The sequence below is a fragment of the Mirounga angustirostris genome, unplaced genomic scaffold, assembly GCF_029215605.1.
Source record: "Mirounga angustirostris isolate CCGP_5_RB_7025 unplaced genomic scaffold, mMirAng1.0.hap1 SCAF_4, whole genome shotgun sequence".
NCBI lineage: Eukaryota > Metazoa > Chordata > Mammalia > Carnivora > Phocidae > Mirounga > Mirounga angustirostris.
In genome coordinates this window covers 94,653,480-94,680,158 of record NW_026991712.1, presented here as the reverse complement: position 1 = coordinate 94,680,158, position 26,679 = coordinate 94,653,480, and the positions used below count along the sequence as shown (strand labels likewise).

Below are 26,679 nucleotides of genomic sequence, written 5' to 3'. Positions count from 1 at the left end.
CAAGGACATTACAAGAAATAGGCAGTTTCTTTTCAAAAGTAGGAGAGGGGGTGCCTGGGTGGCTCAGTCGTTAAGTGTCTGCCTTCGGCTGAGGTTATGATCACAGGGTCCTGGGATGGAGTCCCGAGTTGGGCTCCCTGCTCAGCAGGAAGTCTGCTTCTCCCTCTGCCCTCTCCCCCAGCTCGTGCTCTCTCTCTCTCTCATTCGCAAATAAATAAATAAATAATCTTTTTAAAAAAAGTAGGAGAGAATAACAGAATGTGGATTGAAGGGAAGACCTTCAAACTTAGTGAAAAGCACAAGACATAAAATAAGGCAAAGGACATTTAAGTGTGGCGAAGTAGATGCTCTTTGGGCCATTTTTGGTGAGTGGTTAAAATTTAATTATAATTATCAGCAAAAGCCTAACATATACAGTCATTAACAGAATTCAGTTTAAGAAAGCTACTTTCTAAGCTGTACACACATCTTTCCTTTTTGCAAGAGTTTGATTATATAGTAGGAGAAGGGAACAGGGAGGTAAGGTGAAGCTGAGCTTTTATTATTTATTTATTTTTTTTTTAAAAAGATTTTATTTATTTATTTGAGAGAGAGAATGAGAGAGAGAGAGAGAGCACATGAGAGGGGGGAGGGTCAGAGGGAGAAGCAGACTCCCCGCTGAGCAGGGAGCCCGATGCGGGACTTGATCCTGGGACAACAGGATCATGACCTGAGCCGAAGGCAGTCGCTTAACCAACTGAGCCACCCAGGCGCCCTATTTATTTATTTTTAAAAAATATTTTATTTATTTATTTGACAGAGAGACACAGCGAGAGAGGGAACACAAGCAGGGGGAGAGGGAGAGGGAGAAGCAGGCTTCCCGCAGAGCAGGGAGCCCGATGCAGGGCTCCATCCCAGGACCCTGGGATCATGACCTGAGCTGAAGACAGATGCTTAACAGACGCTTAACGACTGAACCACCCAGGCGTGCCCTTTTTTTGTTTTTTAAAGAAGCTAAGCTTTTAAATGTCCTAATTATGTAGCCTTAAACTCCATACCCAAATTACTTGAGGCCAAAAATTTTCAAGATCTCAAGAAAGAAAATTATAGAAGGGTATTAACATCTCTCCTTCTCCTACTATATTTAAAGCATTTTTTTTCACTTACTGAAATATAATGGGACATTTGGGGTACCTTCCATTTCATATCTAAGTCCTGCATAATGAGATAATGTATTCACGTGAACAAAATTTCATTATTACAAGATGTTAATATCCATTTTACTTTTTTTTTTTTAAGTGGCCTCCAAGCCGGGACACAGCCCAACATGGGGCCTGAACTTACAACCCTGAGACCAAGACCTGAGCTGAGATCAAGAGTTGGACGCTTAACCAACTAAGCCACCCAGGTGCCCCTGTTTATATCCATTTTGAAGGCATTTCTTTCTTTTTTTTTTTTTTTAAAGATTTTATTTTATTTATTTAAGAGAGAGAGAATGAGAGACAGAGAGCATGAGAGGGAGGAGGGTCAGAGGGAGAAGCAGACTCCCTGCCGAGCAGGGAGCCCGATGCGGGACTCGATCCCAGGACTCCAGGATCACGACCTGAGCCGAAGGCAGTCGCTGAACCAACTGAGCCACCCAGGCGCCCCTTCAAAGGCATTTCTATCTGTAGCAAATTTTATATAAACTAATATTACTAGTGTACTTCTTTCTATTCTCTTCAGTTGATTTGACATTCTCTTGTAATTAATATTTTTATGATGGTGCAAAATCAGCTTTGGGAAACCAAAGTTTAACCGACGGTAAGTCAAAATGTTGCAGTCGATATTAATAGTTTTTAATGTACAGTAAAATCTCATTTTATTTTATTTTATTATTATTTTTTTAAAGACATTTATTTATTTGTGTTTGTGTGTGTGTTTTTTTAAAGGTTTTATTTATATATTTGACAGAGAGAGAGATAGCAAGAGCAGGAACACAAGCAGGGGGAGTGGGAGAGGGGAGAAGCAGGCTTCCCGCAGAGCAGGGAGCCCAATGCAGGACTCAATCCCAGGACCCTGGGATCATGACCCGAGCCGAAGGCAGATGCTTAACGATTGAGCCACCCAGGCACCCCTTATTTATTTATTTGACAGAGAGAGATGCAGCAAGAGAGGGAACACAAGCAGGGGAAGTGGGAGAGGGAGAAGTAGGCCTCCCAAGGAGCAGGGAGCCAGATGCGGGGCTCAGTCCCAGAACCCTGGGATCATGACCTGAGCCGAAGGCAGACGCTTAATGACAGAGCCACCCAGGCGCCCCTAAAATCTCATTTTAATGAATATAAATTGCTGTGTTGTATCCAAATCTCATTAAAATGGAAATTTACTGCTACTGAACATAGACAGACTATTTAATCATTTACGTAAAATAAATACAAAGCGTATTGTTCACATCATTATCAGCCCAGTATCCTCCTTTTTCCTTGTCTATCTGCCACCCTTTCTTCTAATGTTAGCTCGACAGTAATTGATGGTGTGATGGTAGATAAGTTATCACTATCCAGGTGTAAGATTCCTGGTTGTGAATGTGGAAATTAAGGTCATGACTTGCAAGTTGCCTACATCACTTCAGTCCCTATCTCACAGAGCACCACCTAGTCACATGGGGTATGCACGTGATTGGATGGGAAACTGGGAGATGAGTGTTTGGCTAAGCAGCCATGTGCCCAGCTAAAACTTCTATTATTATAGAAGAAGACAGATAACATATGTTCGAGTGACAAGTAGTAGTCCCTGCTACAATAAGTCACTGAGACAGAATGGTCTGAGTTCACCCCCTTTCCCTCTCAGAAGACATATAGGAACCCAACCAAGTAAGATAGACATTAGAGGGATAATCTTTTTTTTTTTTTTAATTAATTTATTTGACAGAGAGGGAGATAGCAAGAGCAGGAACACAAGCAGGGGGAGTGGGAGAGGGAGAAGCAGGCCTCCCGCTGAGCAGGGAGCCAGATGTGGGGCTCCATCCCAGGATCCTGGGATCATGATCTGAGCCCAAGGCAGACACTTAACCATTTGAGCCACCCAGGCGCCCCTAGAGGGATAATCTGGAATCTGTACAGTATATTTTAAAAGACAGGTATTATAAACTTCAGATCTTGACCTACAGTTAACAGCAAATTACTTATCCCTCCTCTCTCAACTTTTATGGCTATTTCCCAGCCCAAACTATATAACAGACCTATAAAAAATTCCCATTCTCCACAACTAAAATTATACCATAATAAATATTACGTTTCTATTACATTTTTCTCCATAAAGAAAAACATCATGGGGAGTAGAAGGGTGAACTGCGTATCATACTGGGCCTGCTAAATCAAATGGGTTATCTTTTAACCTAGGGAAGATTTAAAGTATAATAGGTACATTGTTTTTATCTGCCTAACTTGTTTTTCTCCTGCTGGTGGAAGCACCATCCCCACCTTACTTTGGGAAACTATCACTCCAATCTAATCAACTGCCAACTGTAATATTCTACCGTCAAGACCACAGGTACGTGACCCAGGCCTGGCTAATCATATGACCCCCAACCCCATGGCCATACCTCCGAGTCCAAGGACTGAACATGAAATCCAGAGCAGATCACCTGGAACCCTTCTCTGGAATTGTACGTGCTGCTATACTTGTTTCTTCTGAGATCACTGAAGTGGGATGATGTAAGTCTGGAGCTGCTTTGGCTTTGGCTCGCGTTATACAGAGGAAGCCTCTCTGTAGGAGGAGAGAATAAGCCCGGAAAAGGAAAAAGAGGGATGAAAAACAATTAGACAGGCGGGGATACTCACCACTATACTAACGAGGACCGGCCCTGATGAAAAACAATTAGAATGACATGGGGTCTCTTGATTTAGTTGACCCTGCACCCAGCTCTGTCCTTACCAGTTAAATGAACCAATAAATGCCCCTTTATTGCTTAAGATATTTTTAGTTAGCTTTCTGTCACTTGCACATAGAGTTCCAATATGCAGCAATAGATTCTAAAGATAGAGGAAGCAAAGAGGATCTAATGTAGTTAGTCCTCAGGATAGAAAGCAGGGTAAAATAGAAATAGACACATCCATTCACAAATAAGTTAAAAAGTGCCCCAGTAGTCTGTCTTATTTTTTTTCTTACTTATTTTTGATCCCATTGGTATCCAACAAATTTGTTTTGAAATTGAATGAAATATGGGGTTTCTCTCTGTGACTGCATGCTCTACTGGTATTAAAAACAGTACCCTCTGGGCACCTTGGTGGCTCACTCGGTTAAGCATCTGCCTTCGCCTCAGGTCATGATCCCCAGGGTTTTGGGATCGAGTCCCACATAGGGCTCCCTGCTCAGCAGGGATCCTGCTTCTCCTTCTCCCCTCTTCCGCTCTCCCTGCTTGTGCTCTCTTTCTGTCAAATAAATAAATAAATCTTTAAAAAAACAAACAAAAAATAGTACCCTCTGAAATAGAGTGGCTATCCTTGAGTGGTGGCTTCTGAATAATTTTCATTTTCTTCTTTCTTGCTGCATTTCCTAAATTGCCTATAATAAACACATTCTTTAACCATTTTAATCAAATAGTTATTATTGTTATTTATTATTATATTAGTTTTCTATTAGTGCTGTAGCAAATTGCCACAAACTTAGTGGCTTAAAGAAAAACAAATTCATATTTTATAGTTCTGGAGGTCAGGAGTCTAAAATGGGATCTGTAAGACTGACTTTCTTCAGGAGAAGAACATTCTGGGGGTGGTTTGTTTCCTTGTCTTTTCCAGTTTCACAAAGCTACCCACATTCCTTGGCTCATGGTCTCCTTCCTTCATCTTCAGAGCCAGCCAGTTAGCATCTTCTCCCCTCTCTGACCTCCAACTTCCCTCCTGTAAGGACCCTTGGGATGATATTGGGCCACCCAGATTAATCCAGGATAATTTCCCCATCTCATGAACCTTAACTTTTTTTTTTTTTTAAGATTTTATTTATTTGAGAGAGAGTGAAAGCAAGAGAGATCACGGAAGGAGAGGGAGAAGCAGACTCACCGATGAGCAGGGAGCCCAACACAGGACTCGATCCCAGGACCCCATGACCTGAGCCGAAGGCAGATACTTAACCGACTGAGCCACCCAGGCACCCCCTCGTGAACCTTAACTTAATCACATCTGCATAATTCCTTTTGCCAAGGAAATTAACGCATTTACAGGTTCCAGGGATTATGATCCGAACATCTGTGGGGGCCATTATTCAGCTAACTGTAACTATCTATAAAGGAATATGAAAGGCAGTTAATATAAAAACTGAGCAGCAAGCACAACCTAGCTATGCTCAGAGGAGGTGTCTTAGTCTGCTTGGGCTGCTCTAACAAGAACACCATAGACTGGGCAGATTAAACAACAAACATGGAAGCCTTGCAGTTTCGGAAGCTGGGAAATCCAAGACGATGGCACCAGCAGATTTGGTGTCCAGTGAGAGCCCACTTCCTGTTCATAGATAGCAGCCCTCTCTTTGTGTCTTCATATGGCAGAAGAGGGGAGGGAGCTCTCTGGGGTCTCTTTCCTGTTCCTGGGGGCTCCACCCTCATGATGTAATTGCCCCCAGAGGCCCCCCATCCAAATACCATCATATGGGGGATTGGATTTCAACATATGAATTTGCAGGGGAGAGGGGATACCAATGTTCAGTCTATAGCAGAAAGCAATATTGCAATAATTGGATGAAGGCCCATAGGAGAAAATAAACTAAACAACCTCTGGGTCATGTTCTGGTTACAGCTTCCCGGACAGCTACAAAAGTTTATTCTGGGAAAATTAGGGATCAAGGTTGTAAATTAATCCTGGGAAACAAAGGGTTTAGCATTGTTGGGGTTTCTGGCAAGGCTGGGATGCAGGCAGGTATGACTACACATTTGGCAGGAATATGTTTGAATGAACTCCTACGAAGTTTCTACTTCTAAGCTCTCTGGGGGTAAACAGAGCAGAACACTTCCAGCGGGTCAAGGAGGGAGACCAGGAACTTCATGAGGACGTAGGGCAAGCCAACTGTAGGACAGAAATGTGGGCCCGGCTTACCTGGGCATTCTGCTCCTCAGGCTAAAAAGATTGTACCATGATAACGATCATCTTTGTGATGAGAGCTCTCAGAATGTTTCTGGAGTCACACTGTTCCAATCTATAACTGGTTGTCCTCAATAGAGTGTACAAATATAATCCTGGGATTCCCTTTCACCAATCTCTGTGCAAGTTTCCCATTATCTTTTCCCTTTGTTGGATCAGAAGAGCACATCCTCCAGCAGCAGCTTTTTTTTAAGATTTTATTTATTTATTTGACAGAGAGAGAATGAGAGAGAAAGCACATGAGAGGGGGGCGGGTCAGAGGGAGAAGCAGAGTCCCTGCTGAGCAGGGAGCCCGATGTGGAACTCGATCCAGGGACTCCAGGATCATGACCTGAGCCGAAGGCAGTCAGTCGCTCAACCAACTGAGCCACCCAGGTGCCCCTCCAGCAGCTTCTTAAGAAAAGATACTCAGGTAGTAAGTGTTTTTGAGATCTCACTTGACCGAAAATGTCTTTATTCTATCCTTAACTTAACTAATAATTTGACTATGTATAGAGTCCTAGGTTGGAAATTTTTCATAAGAAATCCAAAGGCACTGCTCCTTTGTCTTTCTAGCTTCCAGAGTTAATTTTGAGAAGCCTGAAGATATATTAATTCTGGATTCTTTTTTTTTTTTTTCAAAGTTGTTGCTGTATTCTCTTCTTCTATTAGGAAGTGTCTTCACATTCTTTGTTTATATAATCATTATTGAGACTGGACCACTGGTATCATCTTGAGGATGCCTGAGATCACCCCCAGATGCCGGCCAGGGCCCTCCTGGGTTCATAACAAGGAGCTCAAGAACAAACGCACCTTCTTCCCCATCACCAGTCTGGAGGGTACCATAAACATTGTTCTGGTGAGCATTACTGATTCTTCATTTTTGATACGCCTCCCCTAGATCTGCAGAATCTTCTTTTTGTCCTTGGGGTTCTGACATTTCACAATAATATGCTTTGAAGTTCATTTACTTTCATCTGTTGTGCTGGGACCTTGGAATCTAGAAACTCATTATCATTCAATTCTGGAAAATTCTGGATTATTTTGTTGATGATTTCCTCCTTCCTTCTGTTTTCTTCTTTCTTTCTCTTCTTTCTTTCTCTCTCTCTCTTTTTCAATCTCAAGATATTTGGATATTCACCTTCTGAACTAGTCCTTATTTTTTTTCTCTATCTTCTATTTTTGCCTTTTTGGCCCCACTTCCTGGGACAGTTTGTCAAAAAAATTTTTCTTAAGATTTTATTTATTTGTCAGAGAGAGAGGGAGAGCACAAGAAGGGGGAGTGGCAGGCAGAGGGAGAAGCAGGTTCCCTGCTGAGCAGGATTCAATCCCAGGACCCTGAGATCATGACCAGAGTCAAAGACAGACGCTTAACCACTGAGCCACCCAGGCATCCCCAGATTCTTAATTCCTAATGTTTATATTGAATTTTAACTTCTGCTACCATTAAAATTCCTAAGCGCTGTTTTGTTCTCTGGGTGTTCCTTAATAAAATAGCATTTTGGGTTTTTTTATCTTCTTACTTCTCTGAGGATATATTTTTCTTTTTTTCTTAAGTAAACTCTACCCCCAATGTGAGGCTCGAACTCACAACCCCGAGATCAAGAGTCACATGCTCTACCAACTGAGCCAGCCAGGAGCCCCATCTGAGGATATAGATATATTTTTAAAGATTTTATTTATTTATTTGACAGAGAGACACAGCGAGAGAGGGAACACAAGCAGGGGGAGTGGGAGAGGGAGAAGCAGGCTTCCCGCTGAACAAGGAGCCCGATGCAGGGCTCGATCCCAGGACCCTGGGATCATGACCTGAGCCAAACGCAGACGCTTAACGTCGGAGCCACCCAGGCGCCCCTGAGGATATATTTCTTAACAAAAAAGGTTTCCTTGAACCATCTGTTGTTTTCCTTATGGGGTTTCCTGTTTTTTTCCTTGTCTTTCATGATGAAGACGTCTCTTAGCTATCTAGCTGATAATCCTCGATTGTCCATTCATATTTAAGAGTGGGGAGGTCCCTGGGCAGCCCACCCTGGATGTCCGCCCCTCACCGACCCGAGTCCGAGGTCATGGCGAACCAGGTTATCAAGTGCAAGGCTGCAGTTGCCTGGGAGGCAGGAAAACCCCTCTCTGTAGAGGAGGTAGAGGTGGCACCCTCAAAGGCTCAGGAAGTTCGAATTAAGATGATCGCCACTGCAGTTTGCCATGCCAGTGTCTATACCCTGAGTGGGGCTGAGCCTGAAGGGAGTTTTCCAGTGATCTTGGGACATGAAGGTGCTAGAACCACCCAAAGTGGTGGCGAAGGATTTACTAAGCTGAAGGCAGGTGATACTGTCATCCCACTTTATATCCCACAGCGTGGAGAATGCAAATTTTGTCTCAACCCTAAAACCAACCTTTGCCAGAAGATAAGACTTACTCAAGGGAGAGGATTAATGCCAGATGGTACCAGCAGATTTACTTGCAAAGGAAAGACAATTCTACATTCCATGGGGACCAGCATGTTTTCTGAATACACAGTTGCGGCGATATCTATGTTGCTAAAATTGATCCGTTAGCACCTTTGGATAAAGTCTGTCTTCTGGGCTGTGGCACTTCAGCTGGTCATGGTGCTGCTGTGAACACTGCCAAGGGGGAGCCTCGCTCTCCTGGTGCCATCTTTGGCCCAGACGGAGGTGGACTGGCGGCCAGCGTGGGCTGTCGGTGGCTGGTGCATCCGGATCGTTGGTGTAGGCATCAATAAAGATGAATTCACAAGGGCTACGGAGTTTGGAGCCTCTGAAGGTATTAGCCCCAGGAGTTCAGGAAACCCATCCAGGAAGCGCTCATTGAAATGACTGTCGGGGGAGTGGACTATTCCTTCAAGTGTGCTGGTAACGTGAAGGTCATGAGAGCCGCGCTGGAGGCCTGCCACCAAGGCCGGGCGTCAGGATGGTGGTTGGAGTAGTGGCTTCAGAGCAAGAAATCACCACTCGCCCGTTTCAGCTGGGAACAGGCCGCATGTGGAAAGGCACTGCCCTTGGAGAATGGAAGAGTGTGGACAGTGTCCCAAAATTGGTGTCTGAATAGATGTCCAAAAAGATTAAAGTTGATGAATTTGTGACTTACAATCTGACTTCTGACCAAATTAATGAAGCCTTTGAACTGATGCATGCAGGGAAGAGATTTGAACTGTTGTAAGGCTATAAATTCAGCAGAGAAAACATGTCCATCCTTGTACCTAAGTCCTGTGGTCTGACTGGCACAGCCCAACAAGCAGGGAGAAGCTCTTCAAGTTCACAGCCTCTTAGACCTTCTCTACTACCGCTTCCAGAGTGACCTACTCTAGGCAATAATATTTTGTGTATAATTCATAAATCTCTAATCAAGAAACATGTCCATCCTTGTACCTAAGTCCTGTGGTCTGACTGGCACAGCCCAACAAGCAGGGAGAAGCTCTTCCAAGTTCACAGCCTCTTAGACCTTCTCTACTACCGCTTCCAGAGTGACCTACTCTAGGCAATAATATTTTGTGTATAATTCATAAATCTCTAATCAAGGACAGGGCTAATACAGTCATAAATCTGTTTTCTAAACTCTCCTTCACATGAATAACTGCTCGCTCATTGAGGAATATTTTAATATAATAAAAGTAATTTCTGCAAAAAAAAAAAAAAAGAGTGGGGAAGTAAAACACAGATTAGAAGCTCTGTGTGCTGGAGTGGGAAGGGTTGTTGAGCCTCACTGCAAAGGGACTTGGCTGGGTCATTTGTTGAAAAACTGTCAATTTCAACAACCTTTAGGTTGTTTTCTCTTGGGCTCCAAAGACTTTCCAATTTCCAAAGATTCTCCAAAGACTTTCCAATTTCCTGTTGAGAGAAGGCAGAGAGCAGGGGATGGAGGGATGGAGAAAAGCCTCAGTGTATATCCATTCACATAGTGCTTGTTTTCAACACAACTGTGGCTCTCAACTTTGTCACAGTGTATCTGTTTCAGTTTCTTAGGGCTGTGGTAACAACATACCACACACTGGGGGGCTTAACAACAGACATTTACTGTCTCACAGTTCTGGAGCCTAGAAGTCTGAAGTCACAGTGTCAGCATGGCTGGGCTTTCTGAAGGCTCTAGGAAGAATGCATTTCATGCCTCCCTCCCAGCTTCCAGTGCTTGCCAGCAATCTTTGGCATTCCTTGGCTTGTACACTTGTCACTGCAATCTCTTTTATTTTATTTTTTAAAAGATTTTATTTATTTATTTGAGAGAGAGAGAGTGCAAGAGGGGGTAGGGTCAGAGGGAGAAGCAGACTCCCCGCCAAGCAGGGAGCCCGATGCGGGACTCGATCCCGGGACTCCAGGATCATGACCTGAGCCGAAGGCAGTCGCTCAACCAATGGAGCCACCCAGGCGCCCAGCAATCTCTGTCTTTATGTGGTGCTCTTCTCTTGGTGCGTCTTCACAATGTTGTGTGCATGCGTGTGTGTGTATCTTCCTCTCTTCTAAGGACAGTGGCCAGGATGGATTTAGGGCCCATCCTCTATGTGGATGTTTACTTTGTTCTGCCCCATCTAATGATTTTAGGACTGAATCATTGGAAAGAGAATGGGAGGGATATTAAAACATGTCTAAGTTGGGCACCTGGGTGGCTCCGTTGGTTAAGCGACTGCCTTCGGCTCAGGTCATGATACTGGAGTCCCGGGATCGAGTCCCGCATCGGGCTCCCTGCTCGGCAGGGAGTCTGCTTCTCCCTCTGACCCTCCCCCCTCTCATGCTATCTCATTCTCTCAAATAAATAAATAAATAAATAAATATCTTTAAAAAAACAACAACATGTCTAAGTTTAGAAAAACCACGTATGTCCACAAATTCTTCAACACTATCCCCAACTGAGGTGGAATCTAATTCCTCTCCCTTGAATAATGGCTGGACTTGCTTCTAACAAATACAACACATCAGAAGTGTGACTTCTGGGGCCAAGTCATAAAAGGTAATACAGCTTTTGCTGGACTCTCTGACATATGCCTTTGGAGTCCGTAGCTGTCATGCAAGAAATCTGGCTATGCTGAAGCCTCCATCCCAGAGAAATCACGTAGAGAGAGGTGCCCAGATTCCTGAATGTCCCAGCTCTCAGCTGTTTGAATCTTCCCGGCCCATGTGTCGGATACAAGTCAACAACCTATTGAGGAGACACTAGTCCCAGCCACTATCTGATCACAACTGTACGAGAAACTCTAAGTACTCTCTACCTGAGCCCAGTAAGTCCCCAGAACTGTGAAAGATAACATAAATGCTTGTTATTGTGTTATACCACTAAGTTTGTGGTGGCAGTAATACTGGATTGGAACAGAATAGCAGAAAGGGAAAAGGGGGTGGAGAGGTAAAGGAAGAAAAAGTACTTATCTTTTATAAAAATTAAAAAATTTGGGCACCTAGGTGGTTCAGTTGTTAAGCGTCTGCCTTCGGCTCAAGTCGTGATCTCGGGGTCCTGGGATCGAGTCCCACGTCGGGCTCCCTGCTCAGCGGGAAGCCTACTTCTCCCTCTCCCACTCCCCCTACTTGTGTTCCCTCTCTCGCTGTGAGAGGGAGCAGGCTTCCCGCGGAGCAGGGAGCCCGACGTGGGGCTCGATCCCAGGACCCTGGGATCATGACCTGAGCCGAAGGCAGACGCCCAACGACTGAGCCACCCAGGCGCCCCATAAAAATATCTTTTAAAAAAATTTTTTTTAATTTAAGATTAAGGGTAATGAGATTGAAATGTATCTTTTAAAGATTTTAAGTTATCTCTACACCTAACATGGGGCTCAAGCTCACAATCCTGAGATCAAGAGTCACATGCTCTACCAACTGAGCCAGCCGGATGCCCCGGAGATTATTTAAGAGAACTTACAAACATGCCAGTGAACTTGATGGCAACTGAAAGATTTCTTTCATATGGGGCTAGGAAGCTCAATCTCTCTTGAAGTTGACAGAGAAGGGTAACTATTTCACGCTTATCTCTGCTCAGTATTTTCCCTTGTAGGATGACAAAAGAGACTGCAATCCACACTGTATACTGAGATAAACATCATAAAAATCAAGTGTTTTGCTGCATATGTTACATATCTTCAGGAAAAAATACCTGGTTATTTTATCTTGAGGGTCTTAAATTAGGATGGTTTATGTTGTGACAGAAAATCCAACTCAAATTGACTTGCAAAATAGGCAGTTTATTGGCTCACAGATCAACCTAGCGGTGGGGCTAGTTAACCTGCAGACTTGTTTTCTCTTAGCTTGGTTGGGGCCATCTTCAAGCTCTACATAGTTATTTATGAACAGGAGAGGAATCTCAACTAATGGGACAAATTTTAGGAGTATGATGAGTCTAAAGAAAGAGAACTCTCAATCTCAATTTAGTGATTTGCCATTGATGAGAGCCACTGATTTCTACGGAGTAATGCCCTCTGAACCGGGCCCGCCAAGCTCACCTTGGTCAAGGAAACGTGCAAGCCCTGCAAGCTGGTCACTACACCAGACTGGGATTTACTAGCAAAATACCAAGAGTGAGGAGGATTTGAGGGAGTATCACTGGAGAGAGGAGTGTGGCAAGGAACAGGGACTACCTGAAGTCTAGTCTCTCAAGCAGGAAACAGCAGAAGATAAAATTTCTCGGGGCTGAGTAGAAGGTGCAGCAAATTGGATGAGGCAATAGCGGAATGAATCCTCCCATGCGGAATATCATTTAAAAAAAAAAATTAAAAGATTGCAGGGACGCCTCGCTGGCTCAGTCAGAAGAGCATGCAACTCTTGATCTTGGGGTTGTGAGTTTGAGCCCCACGTTGGGTGTAGAGATTACTTAAGAAAAATAAAGTAAGTAAAATAAAAACTTAAAAAATAAAAGATTACAATATTTGGTGCTCAAGGCAAGTTATGACCTTAAACCAGGAACCCTCTGCTCCCAAGAATGTTATTCTCTCTCCTCCATTAAGAAAAACTTGGAGTAACATTGTTTTAACACTCCATCTTACTCCCTCCTGCAATAATGGGCTTTATTGTTGTTTAGTTTTTGTTTCATAATCATAAACTTAACTCTGCATTACAGCTAGACTTGAGATAAGGAAAACCTGGAACCCAAAGAGCAGTGAGAACACAAGGATTACAGGAGAATGCAAATATTTTTTCTGAATCAGGCAGTAATCTTTTATACTTGTTAATTCGTTACAAATAGAGAGACTACAACTCTGGTGCTAGACTACTGGATTGAACAGCTTTAACAAGTTACTTAATGAGCACCCATTACAGCTCTGTGCATGGGAACACAGTACCTACCTTCCTAAGGTTTTTGTGAGGACCAAATGATTTTTTTATTCCTGTAAGTTTAGTTCATCTTCCTAACGTGCTTAGAACAGGGCTCAGCACATATCAAGCTTTATGGAACTGTTACCTATGATGATGATGATGGATGATAGAAATGGAGACATTGTATTTTGGAAGTCTTGTTTGATAATCAAAAATTTGTTTAGAAATACCCCTTTATTAGGAAACATACAAACCAAAAGTTTACAACTTCTTGTACATGTTAAAAACTTTCAATAAAGATCTCTCGGATACAAAATATGTTCCAGTGGTTCAAAATTAATTCTATGATATATTATTCTAATATTATACTTATTTTGAAAGACTCGTTTTTTTAAATGGCAAAAAAACCCCAAAAACCACCAAGCTGAAAGTTTTTATTTTGCTAAAATGTACAAATTTAACAGTCCACACTCTAAAATAAACATTTAACCACTGATGATTTCCTTAAGATGCTGTTCTCCCTCACAGTTCAGATGCCTGATCTTCTGTGAAAGCCCAACTTGCCTTCCTTTCTCCCCAGCAAGGTCATCTGTCTTTTTAGAAGTCTTGCCGGATGTTTTCTTTGTTTGCCTCTCCATGCTGCTGCTTCATTTGAAAGATTTCATTTTCTAATTGCACAATAGTCCTTTCAATCTCATAATTCTTACTGACCAGGGATACCCAACTAGAAAAGTAAAAAAAGGAAGAAAAAAAAAGGAAAAATTACTCAATATAAAATTTCTCTTAGAAGATTTTACCATATACATGTTTTCAGCCAGGGTCATAATGTGAACCTTCACTTCTAACTTTCCATTTAAAAAACTGAGGCACAATCAGGGGAAAGTGGGTAAAGGGTACATAAGATTCTAGATGTACTGGGTGTCTGGGTGGCTCCGTCGGTTAAGCATCCGCTTTTGGCTCTGGTCATGACCTCAGGGTCACGAGATCGAGCCCCACACCAAGCTCCATGATGAGTCTGCTTGAGATTCTCTCTCTTTCCCTCTCCTTCCCCCCCTGTCCTTCTCCCGTTTGAACTCTAAAATAAATACATACAATCTTAAAAAAAAAAAAAAAAAAAGATTCTAGTTGTATTAGCTCTTACAAATTAATGTGAATCTGCAATTATTCCAAATTAAAAAAATTTTAACAACCAAATCAGAAATAATTGGAGAAAGGACGAGGTGATGGAAGATTGTATTTTAACGGGATTAACATAAAAGGAGAGAAAACAGGGCAGAGGCAAGAGTTTAAAATGGTGGAGAAATTTCTAGAACAAGAGAAAATTCCACAGATCCAAGCAGCCTTCCTCCTTCCCCAGAAAAATCAGGACAAACGAAAAGAAACACACATGTATATTTGGGAGATTATATTAGCTTGAAGAAAAACGTGAAAAGATGAAGAGATTGATAACATGGAGTACATGGAGGTGGAGAAGGTGGAACAAGGAGAAAGATGGGGAGGAAGAAGGGAAATAGCAAAGCAAAAAAGAGAAATGACACAAAATTCATGATTACAGGGATTCATATAAACTTATCTATGCATATGAAGAACATTTTAAAAGTAAAATATATAAACAAAGGAAAAAAACCTGAGACACAGATGATCAAAGTATGAAATCTCCCTCCCTCATGAGTTTAAAATATAGATATATTTTTTCCTTTTAAATGGAGAGTGTAAGTAGAATCCTATTCAGAGCAGAAATACTGAACTGAAAATAGGGTGCTCTGAGACCAGAATCAAGTGACAGTGGTTCTGTCCCTCTCACTGCCTTCCAGGTCCACATATCAGAGACAGGCAGAGGCAGGGAAGAGTGGGATTCAGAAAATAGTATTTCTGGGGCGCCTGGTGGCTCAGTCCATTGAGCGACTGCCTTCGGCTCAGGTCATGATCCCAGGGTCCTGGGATCGAGTCCTGCATCGGGCTCCCTGCTTGGCGGAGAGCCTGCTTCTCCCTCTCCCTCTATCTGCCGCTCTGCCTACTTGTGATCTCTCTCTATCTCTGTTAAATATATAAATAAAAATCTTAAAAAAAAAGAAAACATTATTTCTCTGACACCTGTGGCATCCCATTTGAATACTGTTGAATCATACTGTTAAATCCTGATCTTAAAATGTGCTAAGCGATTTAAAAGATGATGGAAGTGAAGATACTCACGTTGACTCCATTTCCCTTAATTTAGATCCAGCTGTGAGTTGCATGTTTTTTCGCTGCCAGTTTAAATCTTGAATATGTTTCCTGCAAAAAATTATTTATACAACCCACCTACATTTTAACATAAGACTAAAATCAACAGAAAAATCTACAATCAACGTAATACATCTTTAATTCCTTGAGAAGAACAGATGTATACAGTAACAGACTAATTCCAGGAATTAACTTTCTTCTGTTTTTCAATTACAAATTTCATAAAACAAGCTCACCATAAAAAATTGAACACATACACATACATGCACACACAGAGCTTAAAAAGCAGAAGTCCCTCCTCCCATGTGCTTCTCCTTCTAATTACTGTTCAGTTTTTGGTAGGTGTTTTCCCAAACTCTTTCCTATACGTGTATGTGCAAGTAGAGATTAATTTTTTTTAAGTAATCTCTACACCCAGTGTGGGGCTCAAGCTCACGACCCCAAGATCAAGAGTTGCATGCTCTATTGACTGAGACAGCCAGGCACCCCAAGATGAATTTTTTTACATAAATCAGATTATACATGTTCTGCAACATTTTCTCCTAAAAGTGCCTTTTCAATGTCTGCAGATTTGCAAACTACAAATGACCTGGTAGAAATGTTTCAGACGTTAAGTCTATTTCTCTTCCACTCCAGTAGGGCAAACCCAGCACTGGATGCTGGACAGAGTGAATCATCAAGTATTCCTCTCATATGACTACAGTCCATTGGTTCCTTTTTCTTCTCATTCTGTTTATTAAGGGTTCACCTAAACTTTATACTAAAATAAGAGGAAAATAGGGGCACCGGGCTGGCTCAGTCAGAAGAATATGCGACTCTTGATCTTGGGGTTGTGAGTTCAAGCCCCACACTGGATGGAGAGATTACTAAAAAATAAGAGGAAAAAACAACTTACCTTAACTTCTGGAGCTCTTTCTGTGCATGTTCAATCATATGAACTAGATTTCTAAGGAAGGAAAAGAGGAAAATCAGATTAATATACATTAAAATTGAATAATACCAACTAAAAGTGAGCTATCTAGTTGATGCAAGTTCCAGTTATTCTGCTATTGAGCTCTGTGCCAAATACCATGCCATGTGAGACACACTATACATATTAGCTACTTTAATTCTCCTAAGAATTCTTTGAGGTAGGTATGATTACCCCTATTTCACATGAGAGGACATTAAAAGCTTAGAAAAATTAAGTAACTTGGCTAAGGTAACATAGGTGAATGTCAGACTGAATTCCATTTCAGGTGTTTTAACCTCTTGAGCCCAACCAGTTTACTGACACTCTGATTTCCTGTACCAAGTCACTTCTTAAACTGTCATTACTTTTCATGGAGAACATGGAAAATAACTCATATGAGTGTATTCATTCAAATCCCTTATTATCTCCATATTTCTGTATCTACATTTAACCTGCCATTCTCCCCTCCTGTCTACTGCTAACTAGAGAGAGAAGAGAAAACTGGAAGGCTGGAGATTGTGATTCCAGAACCAAGACCTACTTAGAGCTGAATTCCAGTACAAGTCGGCTCTCACTGGCACAGGGGAGAAGCTGAGCAATACAGAGTGCCATGTTATTACTGTCATTAGAGAAATGATTCAAGGGTAGGGGCCACCCCCACGCCCCCTCAAGTAACAGCTTTACTGAGATGTAATTCTCACAACCATACCAATTTCCTCTTAAGGCAGTAGAGAATCACCTTGAGGGTCCATTTCAACCACATCGGCCCTATAATTTTCTTGCTCTAAATCCAGTATTGTTTCCTGGCTTTCATGATTCAAATATCCTGCTTTTCTCCTAAGTTATTTTTCTATCTCTACTGACTGACTTTTTTCTCACTAACTGCAATTCTCTGAAGATTCAGTCTTCAAACAGCTGTGTCTCTTCAGGCTTATCTACAGCTCATCCCCCTTTCCTTAACTTCTACGATCACTCCATGCTCCTGACGACAATTAAGCTTGGTACTCTAGTATTGACCTCTGACTTTTAATAGGAAGCTTCCCCTTGAATGACCTCTTTCTGAAAGCCCAGTTTATTTGTTGTCTTCTCCTTTCTTTCATCCTCCATAAGTACAAGCATACCTCAGAGATACTGTGTGTTTGGTTTCAGACCACACAATAAAGCAAGTGTAGCAATAAAGCAAATCAAATGAACTTGTTCTCCAGTGCATATAAAAATTATGTTTATACTATATCATAGTCTATTAAGTGTGTAATAGCATTATGTGTTAAAAAAAAAGTACCTGCCTTAATTAAAAAATACTTTATTACTAAAAACTGCTAACCACTGTTCTGAGTTTTCAATGAGTCGTAATCACTGATCACAGATCACTGTAACAAATATAATGGAGAAGTCTGAAATACTGAAAGAATCCCTAAGATGTGACAGAGACAGGAAGTGACCAAATGCCATTGGAAAATGGTGCCAACAGACTTGATGAGGCAAGGCTGTCACAAACCTTCAATTTGTAAAAAATGTAATACAGCAAAGTATAATAAAATGAGGTATGCCCATATACAGGTCCCTCCTTAAGCACTGAACATATTTCTATTAAAACTTATGGCACTGCATCATGGGAGTCAGAAGACTTGGGTTCTAGTCCCAGCTCTGCCCTAAATAGCTGTGTGTCCTTGAATGAGTCACTTGACATCAATGAGGCTAAGCCTGTTTATCCGTAAAAACAAGGGCTGACCTCGAAGGTTTCCCTTTAATTGCAAGTACATAATTCTCTCATTAATGAAATTTTTTTTCCAAGCGGTCATGAACCAAGACCTACTTAGGGCTGAAAGCTTTCTGCCCAGCATGTTTGATGCCCTCAAATCCTTTCACAAGGAAAGAGAACTTACTTTAATAATATGGAAAGACAAAGAAGTGGATTAGAGTAGAGCCTTAAATAAACTGAATTTGGGTAGACTAGGTGAAGGCATTCCAGGAGGAGGTGAGGCACGAGTAAAGGCCCAGAGACAGAGTTACGATAATCACAAGAGAGAGGATTCCTTTGGATGGGGTGAAAGTCTACCACTGAGATACACAGCCTTTTGCCTTGAATATCATGTTAAACAGTCTGGACCTTACCTTGCAACAAATGGGAAATTATTAAAGGTTTCTAGGCAAGTTAAAAGCAATGTTTTCTTTTCTTTTTTTTTTTTTTTAAAGATTTTATTTATTTATTTGAGAGAGAGAATGAGATAGAGAGAGCATGAGAGGGAGGAGGGTCAGAGGGAGAAGCAGACTCCCTGCTGAGCAGGGAGCCCGATGCGGGACTCGATCCCAGGACTCCAGGATCATGACCTGAGCCGAAGGCAGTCGCTTAACCAACTGAGCCACCCAGGCGCCCGATCAATCTGTTTCTTAATCCTCCCAACCCCATTTTTCCTTTATCTCCCTTGCAACATATTCACAAGGGAAATGGAACTGTTTATGCTATAGTTTCCCAAATTCCGGATTTGCCCACTCGATCCTTACATGGCCAAAGAAATTTAAAACATAATTCTGAAAAATTGAGAAAAGGTATTTATCACTTTGTGATTTTGCTTTATTATTCCAGGAAACATACTTTAGCAAATAGTTTGATATAGTGTCATGAGGTTCAATGGCTTTTTCTCCTTAAATTGTTAAACTCCTTAAGCTATTAAACTGTTAATACACTCAGGGGATTTTAGGGCTCAAAGGCATCACAGACATCATCTAACCACCAAATTTTACAAATTATAAAATCAAGCCCTAGATAGGTGACAAAACCGAAAGCTAGTTACACGGAACAGAAACTGGAGCTCTGTGGCTTCTGTGGGCACCTTGCTTCCCCTGTTAATTCTCTACTTATAGTTAATTCTCATTATTTACAGATTCTGTACTTGTGAACTTACCTACTCACTCAAATTTATTTGTAACTCCAAAATCAATACTTGCAGCGTTTTGAGATCATTAATAGCATGCACAGAGCAGCGCAAAATTTGAGTTGCTGGATATGTAGATTCTCAGCTGAAGTGGAACAAGGAGGCACTCTGACTTATTGTTTCAGGTGTCATACAGAGATGACCAAAGGATGGAGTTTAATTTCCAACTCTGCCAAATTACTTAAAACTTCTGAATTTGTTTTCTCTTTTATAAAGAAAATTCTCTAGCTGTCTCTCTGTCAAATAAATAAATAAAACCAAGAATGAAATGAAGGAAGGAAGGAAGGAAGGAAGGAAGGAAGGAAGGAAGGAAGGAAGGAAGGAAAAAAAAATGTATGTATGTATGTATGTATGTAGTTAGGTTTAGGTCCTCTCCATACTTTTTGAGGCAGGTCTCAAAGCAATGGCTTATCATATGGGTTGTAGTAGTTCCAGGACATGATCCCAAATGAAAGTCCACTATACTATTTTTATCCCACGTCCCACATTTTTTTATTTTTTATTTATTTTTTATTTTTATTTTTATTAAAGATTTCATTTATTCATTTGTCAGAAAGAGAGGGAACACAAGCAGGGGGAGCAGTAGAGGGAGAAGCAGGCTTCCTGCTGAGCAGAGAGCCCGATGTGGGGCTCGATCCCAGGACCCTGGGAGCCGAAGGCAGACGCTTAACGACTGAGCCACCCAGGCGCCCCAACCATGACCACTCTTGATCTGTTTGTTCCACTGTAATATTCTGAACAGAAATGAGAAACTGTGAGGGCCTGTGATTTGGTCCAACTCCGTATCATTAAAAAGCTCTCAGAAAAATGGTATGTGCACAGCTGATTTTTCTTACTGCTCTCTGCTAGACTCTTAAGATGTAAACACAAAGATTCTTCTTCTTTTTTTTAAATTTTATTTATTTATTTGTCAGAGAGAGAGAGAGAGAGCGTGTGCACAAGCAGAGGGAGCAGCAGGCTCCCCCCTGAGCAAGGAGCCCCATGTGGGACTTGATCCCAGGACCCCGGGATCATGACCCGAACTGAAGGCAGATGCTCAACTGATTGAGCCACCCAAGCGTCCCTTAAAGATTTATTTATTTGAGAGAGAGAGAAAGAGCAAGAGAGTGAGCAAGGGGAAGGGCAGAGGAAGACAATCTTCAAGCAGACATCCCGCTGAGCATGGAGCCTGACAAGGGGATTGATTTCAAGACCCTGAGCCGAAACCAAGACTCAGAAGCTTAAGTGACTGAGCCACCCAGGAACCTATCCCCATATTTTAAAAAAATACCAAAGCTGTGGGTGGTATGGGTTTAATAAAAACAAAAAGTTTCTTACTCATTATATACTTTCCAGGCATTGCATCCATGCTGTGACATTAGTTCCAAATTCTCAATTCGAACTGCCTGATGCTCTAACTGGGCCATAGAATTGTTTACACATTCTTGCCACGCAGTAATGTCATTTTTCTGACCCGAGGAAGGGGCTGGAAGTTCATATCTGAAATTAAACAAAAATAAAATGAAACTACATATTCCCCTAAATCTTTCTTTCCTTCTAATCGAAGGCCTCACAGGTCTATGCACAATGTAAATCCACAGAAGACTGAAGATAAGATCAGACTGTGCAATAATAAGAACCTATTTATCCTAAGAAACAAGTCATTTACAAATAAGATTTTTAAAAAATATATTTTATTTATTTATTTGACAGAGAGAGATACAGCGAGAGAGGGAACACAAGCAAGGGGAGTGGGAGAGGGAGAAGCAGGCTTCCCGCTGAGCAGGAAGCCTGACATGGGGCTCGATCCCAGGACCTCGGGATCATGACCTGAGCTGAAGGCAGACGCCCAATGACTGAGCCACCCAGGTACCCCTGGTGGCTGATTTAACACCATTATATACAGTAACAAAAAATTGTTCATTTCAACATGAACTGATTCAAACTATAGTATATTCATATAAAGCATTGTTAAATTAGCTACTGAATGATGCTACTGAAGAATACTTAAAACATTAACATGTTTGTGATATATTAGGAGAAAAAAAGGATACAAAAAAACCCATGCTATCATTTTTGTAAAAAACACTTACATTCATCCAGCTTCCCACCCACACACCCACACCACTCTAGAGAAAAAAATATAAGGGATATAATAATTCTTTGCACTTGGCCCTCACTCTATTCACTCTCTTCACACTACACAGTCCTTCAACACTGCTGATATAGCCAGTAAGTACACTCTTCATAAATCTCAGCTCATTATTGATGAGTTACTACAGACTAAGTTTTAATTTCTACTTTAATATTTTGACTAGATACTGTAAAAACTCCACATTATTTCTATGAACAACTAAGGGGTATGTAACTGGGATCAAGAAGTGATAAGCCAGGGGTGCCTGGGTGGCTCAGTCAGTTAAGCATTCAACTCTTGATTTCAGCTCAGGTCATGATCTCAGGGTTGTGAGATCAATTCCCTCAATCTCTGTGTTGGGCTCCACACCAGGAGTGGAGCCTGCTTAAGTTTATCTCACTCTCTCTCTTTAAAAAAAAAAAAGAAGAAAAAGAAGCGACAAACCATTTTGTTAAAAAAAAAAAAAAAAAGAAAAGAAATAGCTTTACACATATACCATAAATGTGGCAGTTTTCAAACTTCTGATTATAACCCACAGTAAGAAGTATCTGTGATCTAGTATACAAATATACAAAGCTCAACAAATGTTTCATAAAACAGAGATGCCTGGGTGGCTCAGTTAAGCGACTGCTTTCGGCTCACGTCATGATCCCAGGGTCCTGGGATTGAGTCCTGCATCGGGTTCCTTGCTCAGTGGGGAGCCTGCTTCTCCCTCTGCCTGCCCCTCCCCCTGCTTGTGCTCGCTCTCTCTCTTGCTGACAAATAAATAAATAAAATCTTTAAAAAAAAAAATGTTTCACAAAAACAATACTCACCTTTACATGCAGTATATTCTGATATTTTCTGTTCTATTTCCTTAAAAAAGTGCTGTGAGAACGAAGTTTCCTTTATGACCCACCTGCTTGGTGGGTCACTGCCATAAAGGAGTTACTGTCATGAGTATCTATAGAGCAGAAACACCTGAAAATGAAGAACTGAGGAATCCTGGAACTTCTCCTGCCTTTATCACTGAGGCTAGACAGGAAATGGAGCATAAGAAATAGGGTCCTCTGGTTCTACAGACTCAAAATCCCTCTTCTAATCTATACATCTGAGAGGACAGACCTACTGTGCATGTGGCCCTCTCTCAAAGGACTCTGCTCTGACAGACTACTTAGTGGTTCCCATAATTCCATAGTTATCTTAAAGTTGAAAGGGATCTCAGATGTTAAGCAATCCAATTCTCCATTTTAGAGGAAGTAACAAAGGATGTTTGGACTTTTGTTTCCTTAAGAGAGTAGTAGTTTTGTAGTAAAGTGGCACAAGAGGGAAGATAATAGTGGAACCAAAATCAAACTATCGGGCACTCTGTGTTTACTAATGTTGGTTTGTGTCAGAGTGAATCAGGGATCATTATAAACCATAACATGGTTTCACCTAGACATGTGATCAGTGAAAAACTAGATGTCTATTCAGGAACATTTCCTTGAAAAAAAAAAAAATTTTTTTTTTTTTAAGATTTATTTATTTATTTTAGAGAGAGGGAGCAAGGGAGAACAAGCATGGGGATAGGGGAGAGGAAGAGAGAATCCCAAGCAGACCCTGTGATGATGAGTGTGGAGCCCAATGTGGGCTTGATCTCATGGCCCCAAGATCTCGACCTGAGCCGAAACTAAGAGTTGGACACTCAACTATTGTGCCACCCAGGTGCCCCTCCTTGAAAATTCTTAAAAACATGAACTTCATTACAATTACCATTCCTGTTGTTGGATTTTACAATATTTTGCGTTTTGTTTTTGTTTTTTTTTAAGAGAGAAAGAGAGCACATGCTTGTGGCAGTGATTGGGGAGGAGGAGCAGGGAGGGGCAGAGGGAGAGGGAAAGGGAAAATCTTAAGCAGGCTCCATACCTAATGTGGAGTCCTACGCAGGGAACTGATCTCACAACCCTAAGATCATGACTTGAGCCAAAATCAAGAGTGGGATGCTTAACCAACTGAGCCACCTGGGCGCCCCTATTTTGCCTTTTTGAAGAAGGGTGCACAGAATATATTTGAATATTAACAAAGGATTATAGGAACCACTATTATTATATGTTCATATTATATATGAAGAAACATAAACATAAAATCAGACAAGAATTTTTTCTTTTCCACATTTTAAGAGCTGTAGCAGTTTTACAAGCAACTTAAAATTAAACAATGATTTGGGTCCAGCTGAAACCAGAAATACGACTTACCGTTTCATACTGAGTAATTCTATTGGTTGTCGAGCAGCCAGTCTTTCAAATTCATTTCTCATTATGTCGGTCTAATTGGGGGAAAGAATTATTTCCAAAATCATATCGACAAACTGCAACTAATAACCACCAATAATGAATCTAACCTACTTAAATATTTCTTTATGCTACCCATTAAAACGGATCATTTCCAAAAAATTAAAAAGATCAAATAAAATGGGTCATTTCCCTTCCCACCAAGTCTTCTCTGGGTTAAATGCTCTCAAGGATCAGAACACACACACTTCATATGTAAAGGGACCCACAGAGAAAAGGACTGTTCCTAGATCAGTGGCTTTCAGTCCCAGCAGCACATAAAAATCAACTGGAAGCTTTGAAAACAATTTCAATCCCAGCCACATCTTACCCCTCTCTCCCATTCCTATTTAATTGTTCTGAGGTGGAGACTGGACATGATTAGAACTTGTTTTTAACTCATCAGTTGACTGTATAGTGAAGCCAGTGTTGAGGACCATGGATCTAAGTATTCACTGAGAGTAGGGGAAGGGAGGAGAGGACTTGGACATAAAATAATTTGCTTTAGGGCTTTAAGCCTAAACCCATACTTTCTTTTGGCCCTGGCTCCTATTTTCAGACTTCACTCTTTGCAAAGAATGAGAAATGGGGAAAGGACGAAAGAAACTGGTTCTGCTATCTGCTCTAACAATTGTATGATTTATTTATTATTATTATTATTTTTAAAGATTTTATTTATTTATTTGAGAGAGAGCATATGAGAGGGGGGAGGGTCAGAGGGAGAAGAAGACTCCCCGCCAAGCAGGGAGCCCAATGCGGGACTCGATCCAGGGACTCCAGGATCATGACCTGAGCCGAAGGCAGTCGCTTAACCAACTGAGCCACCCAGGCGCCCTATTTATTATTTTTTTAAAAGATTTATTTGAGAGAGAGATAGAGAGAAAGAGCACATAAGCAGGGGGAGCAGCAGGCAGAGGGAGAGGGAGAAGCAGACTCCCCACTAAGCAGGGAGCCTGGTATGGGGCTCAATCCCAGGACCCTGGGACCATGACCTGAGCCGAAGGCAGACGCTCAACGGACTGAGCCATTGAGGTGCCCCACAATTGTACGATTTAAAAAAATACACGGTAAAAAATAAAAAGTAAAAAAATACATGGCAGAGGTCTACTTCTTTAGGTCCAAGTTTTGGTCAATATCTTACTCCATTTCTGTTCTGCACATTTCCTGGCCTGAGTATAAAGAACTGCTTAAGTATTCACTTATAGTAGTATTTCAGTTATCCTGTGTAATTTCAATTTTTTGACAGCTTCAACTATATTAAGACAGTCCAATTCCTGGCTAGAATAGACTCTCATAAATAGTTAAATGAATTAATGGAAGAGAAGTTTCAAAAGCAATTTGAGGAGTGGTTAAGGTCTTGGGCAAATTAGCTTCTCTAAGCTGCAGTTTTCCCATTTAAAAAATTAGGGTAATAAACATATATAGTTCACAGGGCTGTTTTCAGGACTAAGATGGTGAGCCCAGTACACTATCAATTCCTATTTTGAAAAAGGGTTAAATGATCAGTATACTAAATATAAAGATAGGAGGCATATGTTGTACTTAAGAGAGCTAAAAGGAAAACTGGTCCAAATATTTAAAAGTTTGCGATTGAATGCAGTTATGTGAAATTTTCGGGAGCCAATCTGGTAGGGAAGCATTACCGTACTTACTTCTTAATGTGGTCCCGTCTATATCTGGGTAACACTTAGCAAACGTATGGGAAAATGACATACCATAGGAACATCTTCCTCCTATTTAAAACTTAACCGACATCTCTTTTCATGTTACTTCAATATAAATACTGCGTTTTAATAACAGAATTCTTTCATTAAATACATGGCTACCTGTAATGGTAAAAAAACCAAATACTAAAGTGCCTAACAGAATCTATTAATTTAGAGATGATACTTTACATTTCATTTAGCTGATTACACCCTAAGTAGTATCTTGGGTGCACTTCTAGGCTAAATATTTAAATAGCATTTTACTTATGAATGGTTTGTCACTTCAGTCATTCACATACAGTCGGGAAATACCTAGGCTGTGATACAAAGGCCGCCCTCTAGTGGTTCTCAGGAGCCTGGGCTTATATATATTAAAAATTCCTCATCACTTGTTTTAGAGTAAACCTTAGAGAGTAGAGGATGCCTTTGAGAATTTACGCAAGGAGCCGATCTCTGAAAAACTGTACACGCTAATTTTTGCAGTGTTGGGTAGTTCGCGAAGCCCCAGAAAGTCCTTCAGTGGGTCTCAGAATAAGAACGCCGGAGAAGGCTTATCTAGTTGTTTTCAATGGACCGTAACACCTATACAATAGAGTAAGAAGTAGCTAAGCAAGCAATAATTAAAGCCAGAATTTAAAATGCATTTTTACGTGCTAGACTCTCAATCCAAAATAAAGCTTCACAGGATCCTGGCTCATACGGTGGCCTCAAGACGTCACACTTACTTCAAAAGCAGAATAATCCGGGGCTGTCAGGTAGCTCAGGTAGTTCTTGGTAGGTCGGTACCTGCGGGTTTCCTCCTCCACCAGCGCCGCAGCCTAGAAACGAGAACAGGGGCCAGGGTAGAGGTAGCAACTTCTAAGGTGCTTCTTCCAGCACTCAGGGCCCGAGAGCGCTGAGTCAGCGACCCAGCCCGAACTCACCGCTTCCCGCACACCCGGCGCTTCGTAACCTTGGTCAAAATACGGCAGCGCATCTACCACAACCTCTCCGGCAACTAAGCCCGTGCCCGCCATTCTTAGGCTCGCCTAAACTTTCTGAGTCTGCGCACACTCAGGCCCATTTCATTACGCCTGCGCTCGCTCTGACGTAATACACGTCGCTTGTGCATTGGCTCTAGCGCATGCTCAGTTGTCAATTCTG

At 41.5% G+C, this 26,679-nt stretch overlaps 1 protein-coding gene and 1 pseudogene across 3 annotated transcripts; one reads left to right on the top strand and one right to left on the bottom strand.

Annotated features, from left to right (window-relative positions):
• The first annotated feature begins 8,119 nt into the window (after positions 1-8,119).
• LOC123858266 (alcohol dehydrogenase class-3-like) lies at positions 8,120-9,439 on the top strand (annotated as a pseudogene).
• Positions 9,440-13,733: 4,294 nt separating this feature from the next.
• Positions 13,734-26,619, bottom strand: BCAS2 (BCAS2 pre-mRNA processing factor). Of its 3 annotated transcripts, XM_045896898.3 has the most exons (7): positions 26,460-26,619; positions 26,262-26,354; positions 23,756-23,826; positions 20,744-20,905; positions 16,434-16,484; positions 15,509-15,589; positions 13,734-14,039 (listed from the first exon to the last, which is right to left on the bottom strand). In XM_045896898.3, the coding sequence occupies exons 1-7, from the start codon at positions 26,550-26,552 to the stop codon at positions 13,913-13,915; spliced, it is 678 nt and encodes a 225-aa protein (XP_045752854.1). In that variant the 5' UTR covers positions 26,553-26,619; the 3' UTR covers positions 13,734-13,912. The 3 variants fall into 3 exon arrangements, with proteins under 3 accessions (XP_045752854.1, XP_064444663.1, XP_045752855.1); XM_064588593.1 differs by lacking the exon at positions 15,509-15,589; XM_045896899.3 differs by lacking the exons at positions 15,509-15,589; positions 16,434-16,484.
• Positions 26,620-26,679: the final 60 nt, after the last annotated feature.

What these genes read in the sequence shown, in the direction of transcription:
- BCAS2 (XM_045896898.3), bottom strand. Translation starts at nt 26,552, where the DNA reads ATGGCGGGCACGGGCTTAGTTGCCGGAGAGGTTGTGGTAGATGCGCTG. An exon ending in GCCTGGAAAGTATATAATGA is followed by an intron (nt 16,485 to 20,743) that starts GTAAGAAACTTT and finishes TTCCTTCCTTAG; the next exon opens with AAATCTAGTTCATATGATTG. An exon ending in TTAAGGGAAATGGAGTCAAC is followed by an intron (nt 14,040 to 15,508) that starts GTGAGTATCTTC and finishes TTACTTTTCTAG; the next exon opens with TTGGGTATCCCTGGTCAGTA.